This window comes from Vitis vinifera, chromosome 18 (assembly GCF_030704535.1).
Source record: "Vitis vinifera cultivar Pinot Noir 40024 chromosome 18, ASM3070453v1".
Taxonomy (NCBI): domain Eukaryota; kingdom Viridiplantae; phylum Streptophyta; class Magnoliopsida; order Vitales; family Vitaceae; genus Vitis; species Vitis vinifera.
The window spans coordinates 4,581,261-4,587,728 of NC_081822.1; the positions used below are offsets into that span (position 1 = coordinate 4,581,261).

Below are 6,468 nucleotides of genomic sequence, written 5' to 3' on the forward strand. Positions count from 1 at the left end.
GCAAGGGGGGTCGTCTGCATGGCCAAGGAAGAGGGAGCCACCTGGCACCTTTTAAGGAGGATCCCACAATAAGGAGCGTGTGACAATGAGGAGTTTGGAAGTGTGGGTTAGTGAGTAGAGGAAGAAAGAAGGAAGAAAAATGAAGAAACAAAGAGAAAAAATGGGGAGGGGGGGTGCGGGGGGTAAAGAAGATGAGAGATGAGAGTGAGGGTGTGGATACGTGGGAAGGGGAAGTATGGCATAAGAGAAAAGTAAAAGAAAATAAAATAATAATAAAAATTAAGATTTAAATGGTATAAGTATATCAAAACATTCAAATGTAATTAGATTTGGATTTTAAAAATAAAATTAGACTTCAAATTAATGTAAAAATAATTTTGAACAAATTTTAAGATCTACACATTTATTAAAATTTTATATAATGAAATAGTCTATTATTGTAAGAAGATATATTTATTTATTATTTTATTATTCTTAAAATATAGATTTTGATTGTTATACGATATATAAGCAATGCCAAAGTACCCTTTTTATATATTAAAATTCTATTTATTATGAAAAATATTAGATAAATCTTGAATCTTATTCAAGATATATATAAAATTTTGTACTTGAAAATTTTATTAGATTTCAGACTATAGGAAATGACAAAAGTTACATAATGCAAAGCGACGGATGTTTTACTCGTTTTTATGAGACAATGGGGTGGCAAACATCATTAGTGTGTACATAAAACCCATGGAGATATTGAAAAAATAAAAATGATAAAGATCAAGTGGCATAATTAGTATATGTCTTTATTTTTTAGCACATTTTTAAGGATTTTATATTTGTCGATATTACCACATAAATAAAAATATCTTTTAGTGAAATGATCATTTTTACATTTTCATGATATTATTATTATTTTATGATTGTCTTATAAAAACATTTTTAATATTTTAGTGGATATTCTTAATATTTCCTATACTTTTAATATATTCTTATCCTATAATATTAATGATTGTTGCTTATTTTATGCTATTTACATTGGATATGAAATTGATCTAATTTAAAGCAACGAGCATTTGAGATATCATAATATGTATTTAATGTGAATTTTAAATACTTTTACAATATATTTAGACTTTCTTAATCTACCATCACTATTATATAAAAATATGAAATTTTATTTGATAGAAACAAAAAGAAAGTGTCTTGACATATAAAAATAAGTAAAATAAAAAATAAATTTAAAGTTAATAAATTATTTTTATATATTTTTAAATTTATTTTTAATTAAACTATTTGTAATTAATTTAAATTATATATAATTTTATTTCAAAATTTCAATCATAAACCAAATTCCTTAACAATTTTTTTCCCTTGATTTAATATTGTCCGAACCAATATTGAAGGAACAAACCACGTACAACATGAACCATAGTCAAACAAGCCACGAAAAGAAAAGTACAACATGAAGCAGAGTGAAACAAACCACCAAAAGAGAAGTACGACATGAAGCATAGTAAGAAATATGGAAATAAGGGAGGAAAGGTACCAAAAACTAGATTGGAAATTTGAGATCTAGAGAAGCACGTGTTCAAACATTTTTTCCAAATTCAGGTAAGATGATCCATCTGGACCAGTGGTAGCCGCTTCTGCCGTATGCTTCCACTCCATGGTTTTCTTTTTCATTTCTTTGCCTTTCTCTCCCTCCATCAACTCCCTCACAAGCTTTGCAACTTCATCCCTCTTAACATCACTGTCTATCTCCATTCCTACGCCCCACTCAGTGCAGCAGTAACGACAGTTGGTTTGCTGCTCTGCAAAAAAAGGCCAACAAATCATAGGCACTCCAGCGCATAAACCCTCGATTATGGAATTCCAGCCGTTATGAGTTAAGAAGCCGCCAATGGCCTGGTGGGTGAGAACTTGCTCTTGAAGACACCAACCTGCTAGTAAACCCCTGTCTTCGGTTTCTGCCACGAATTCTGGTGGCAGAATGGCTGACTCACCAGACACGAGATCTGGCCTAAGTATCCACAAGAAGCTTTGATTGCTATTTGCAAGTCCCCAAGCAAACTCAATCAGTTGCTGGGGAGTCATGACTGTGATGCTTCCATAATTAACGTAAACAACAGAGTTGGGTTCTTTGGAATCCAGCCATTTGAGACACTCGGGCTCTTCCTTCCACAGATTTGATTCAATCAACTGTAGTTCGCTATCGTGAATCTGATCCAGAAGTAGCTGAAGAGGAGCGATGGTGTAGATTGGGGGATACATGGGAGCAATTGCATCCAAAACCTCATGCTCTAAAGCGTCAAACGTATTGAAAATGATGGCAGAAGCCTTGCGAGCCCTTTCAAGCTCACCCATGGCAAAGTCCAGCATCACATCATCTGGATCGGTAGTCCGAATGAAGCTCGGGAGATCCTTCAAACGGATACCTTTCATGCCCGGTATCCAATCGACAACAGTATCCAAATACCCATTTGTTAGATAACTCTCATCTGCATATCACAGAAGAAGGAAAAAATGAAAAATCAGAGTCGGTAGGAGACTGGGATTTGAAAAACTTGTATTCAAAGCCGAACTTGGAATAATACCTTTGAGTGGTGTAAAACCCTTGTCGATGAGACTGCGATACTGCACATAGGCCATGAAGCCACAAGCACTAGCTGTCCATAAAAGAAGGTCGGGAATGCCGAGTTCTTGAGCAGCGTCTAAAGTGAAGCTCATGATAGCGTCAGAAAATATGCAAGTGACGGGAGGACCGTCGTGGTTGAGTTTGGCGAGAAGGCGTCTAAAGGGAGCCAAGCAGTTCTTTTTGGTGGATACACAGAGGGAAGGAATGTCTTGGGTTGCGTCGACGTCGGACGGGGGGAGACCATCGGGAATGGTTTCGAACTGAAAGGTGGGGAGACCACTGAGGCAGTTGGGGCCCTGGGCATTGAGTAAGCGTGTGTGGTTGAACTCTGTGTTGACAAAGGTGATACGAAAACCTCTGCAATGGAGGAGCTTTGCTAGTTTTAGCATAGGATTGATATGGCCCTGAGCAGGGTATGGAATACAAACTGCATGAGGCTTCTCCGAACCCATTTTTGCACTGGGATTGGGATGCCCTCCCGATACACTGAGCTGGAAATATTTTGGTATCATTCCCGTGCTGCAGTAGCGTCACCCACACTCTTTATCTTCGAATCAGAGTCAACAGGAAGGATTAATGTATGCAATATCCCTGATGGAAACATTACTATTTTTAGTTGGCTGCAATTGATTTTTAATTTATTATTATTCATGTTAAAGGAAAAGCCCGCACCGGAGCCTGGTGACTTATGTTTCATTTTTCTTGTAACAATTAAGTGACCGCTATTCATGAAAAGTACGAGAAAGAACGTGACAAACTAGGATCCTGGCGTGAGCCTTTACCATCTTCTTAAGAGAATAATGAACCACCTATATATGCATCACCATTTGTGGAAGCTGATGCTCTGTTTAAAAATTTTCGACGGCTGCCCTCGTATCAATATATTGCGCTGGCATGAGTCCAAAGCATATTTATATTTCCTAGTTAAAATATGATGATAATTATTTTCAAAACAAATCTATTTTCAAATGCAAAAAATTAATGAAGATTACTAACTTGCCCATAGAACAACACAGTATATCTATCCCAATGACGGTAAACATCTCCGATCCGTCAGTCAGGAACAAGGCATCTACCCTTCCACCTACGTTCGTAATTACACCATTTCGTTTTGTTTTTGTCTTTTAGTGAAACATTAAGGTCAAAGATAGCGTGTATATGTAGTTTTGTACTTCACGAGGACTCCTTCCAAGGTCCATATACCGAGAAATCCTACGTCACTTTCCTAAAAACGAGGGGAAAAATGGAACTCGGAGAACTCCGCAGCTGCCAAACTAAATCAAAGGACTAAGTTATGGTCCACGGATTTAATACTGATACGAACGTTATGATCATGCACCCTCATATTATGATCTTCATCCAGCTCATCCCTAATGGGTCTCCTCCAAATATTGGCTTCAAACTTCTGTAACTGTCTTGCATGGATGAATGAAAGCCATGTTGACGGTAGAGGAAACGCAGTCAAGAATTGACGAGCAGGAAACTCTTGCCACGTGGAATGATAGCATCAGCGCGGATTGCCTTGAATAGTTGTGTGCATCCTTACTCCTTACGCATCATCGTCGATCGACTATCTAATATTTATTTTCCCTACAAATTAAGCGGTTGATGGGTGACAATTGAACTACACTGCAGGCCCCGCATAAGAATAAATTGATGATATGGCCCTTCTTTTTTTACAATATCTTCTGAGTTCTGGCTTGACATCGAAGTTGAAACAGAGTAATAAATTGAATGGATAACTTGTTGATCACTCCAACAAACAAAAAGAAAAGAAAAGAAAACACATTACCCCACAAAATAATATAAGAGAATTACACTACAGGGCGATGGCCTAATAAAAAATATTCTTATTGAAAATATTAATTACACATGAATAAATGTCAATATATATATATATATATATATATATATATATATATATATATATATATATATATATATATATATATATATATATATTATATTTTCATATATGTTGAGGCCTCGCGTCCCTGGCGATTCACGTAGTTGCTGCGAAATGGATGGACGCACGATTTCAACCAATATAGATTCCTGGTTCAATCGTTCCTGCAAAAGGCGTCCGGACAGGATGTCCGAACACACCTTCCGATGATTTTGTCAGCCATGGAAAGAGAGATAAATCAGTTGGCCTTTTCTAGGTATCTCCAGCTTACCTTCCTCTTTGTGTGAAGGTTTTTATATATAGTACCAGAAGCTTTGTCTCCCTCTTTAATGGTAGAGAGATATTTTGGCTTGTCATGATGCTTTTAGGTGGTGGCAGGGCCATCATCACTCATAGGGCGGCTGCCAGAGAATGTGGGAGGCACCGCAGCTTGTCAGAGATCGTGGGAAGTGACTTGCCGTCACTTCATTCCTGTCATCTCATTCTGCAAGTGGCGGAATGTGGGTCATGACAGGCTGTTGTGATGACGTGCAAGATTTGCTTACTTCAGTCAATGATCCGGACGAACATATCCGGATAGTATATGTCGGTCGTCCGGATGCGATATGTCGATTGTCCGGATGTTATGGTTGTGAGTGTTGTGTGCCTCTCCTTGAGGGAGTCCGGATAGGAGAAGCGCGCCATGTATACTCTTGGGGAAATTCGGATGAGATTGATCCAGATGAGAATGTGTGCCACGTGTCATCAGGAGATGTGTGCCACGTGTTGGGGGGTCCCTACAATATATATATACAAAAAGGAAAAACTTGTGCTAAATTTACATGATATTTATACTTAGATATAAAAGACTTGTCCTACTATGCCTATTATGAATATATTTAAGTATTTTCTTTCAATTTCTTTATTTATTTTTTATATCACTAAAAATATTACATACTAATATGTATAAATATCAAATATAATTTTTTTTTTAATATTTTCACATATATACAAGATATTTGTACTAAATGTATAAGAGAAGATATAAGTTATAATGGATTATGCACGTTTACCTATTGTAAATATATTTTCGTATTTTTATGGATATTAATAAAAATGTGAAAATGTTTTATATATTTAATATATATAATTGTCTTGTATATGTGTAAACATATAAAAATAATAATTATATTTGTATAAAGTTGTATTTTTTACATGCGTTCTTACTTGATAGTGAGACTTGGTTTTTATTTAGGAAGAATTATCTTTTGGGGGTAGATGGGCCCCCAAATTAACAAAAAGTCTATATAACTCTTCAAATTGAGTTGAAGGATATGAAATAGTAACGGACAAATATACCCTTTAAGAACATATATAAAATATTTTATAAAATTAAGTTAAATAATTTTTTTTCAATAATTTTTTTTTCAAAGATACTAAATTAAATAAAAGTAGTTTTCAAAAATATTAAATTAAATATTTTTTTTCAAAAATATTAAATTAAATTAAAGTATTTAAAAAAATATTAAATTAATTTTTTTTAAATATTAAATTAAATAAATTTATTTTTAAAAAATATTAAATTAAATAAAAGTATTAAATTACATAAAAGTATTTTTTTTAAATATTAAATTAAATAAAAGTATTTTTTAAAAATATTAATTTTTTTTCTCAAAATCAACAAAGGGCATTTTTGGAAATATTGAAGGATGATATCCTTCAACTCAATTTCCCTACTTTCATTGGGTCTTGGGCTCAATTTGAAGAGGTACATGGACCTTTTGTTAATTTGGGGGCCCATCTACCCCCAAAACATAATTGTCCCTTTTATTTATGTAAAAATTAATTTTTAAAATTTTGATTTAGAGTTGTCACTTTGTAGACCCCCATTTTGGGAGTCATTCTTGCAGTCGATGCTTGACAAGTGTCACCATCTCGCATGGCCACGTGTCAC

General features: G+C 34.8%; 1 protein-coding gene across 1 annotated transcript; it reads right to left on the minus strand.

The window, feature by feature from the left end:
• Window positions 1-1,509: 1,509 nt before the first annotated feature.
• LOC109121485 (7-deoxyloganetin glucosyltransferase) lies at window positions 1,510-3,129 on the minus strand. The gene is made up of 2 exons (XM_019216251.2): window positions 2,589-3,129; window positions 1,510-2,492 (listed from the first exon to the last, which is right to left on the minus strand). Exons 1-2 carry the CDS (start codon window positions 3,079-3,081, stop codon window positions 1,567-1,569), a joined length of 1,419 nt encoding a protein of 472 aa, XP_019071796.1. The 5' UTR covers window positions 3,082-3,129; the 3' UTR covers window positions 1,510-1,566.
• Window positions 3,130-6,468: the final 3,339 nt, after the last annotated feature.

Bases quoted from the DNA above. Each gene is read 5' to 3' on its own strand.
- LOC109121485 (XM_019216251.2), bottom strand. From the start codon at position 3,081: ATGGGTTCGGAGAAGCCTCATGCAGTTTGTATTCCATACCCTGCTCAG. The intron at 2,493-2,588 runs GTATTATTCCAA...TGTGATATGCAG, and splicing joins GGGTTTTACACCACTCAAAG to ATGAGAGTTATCTAACAAAT.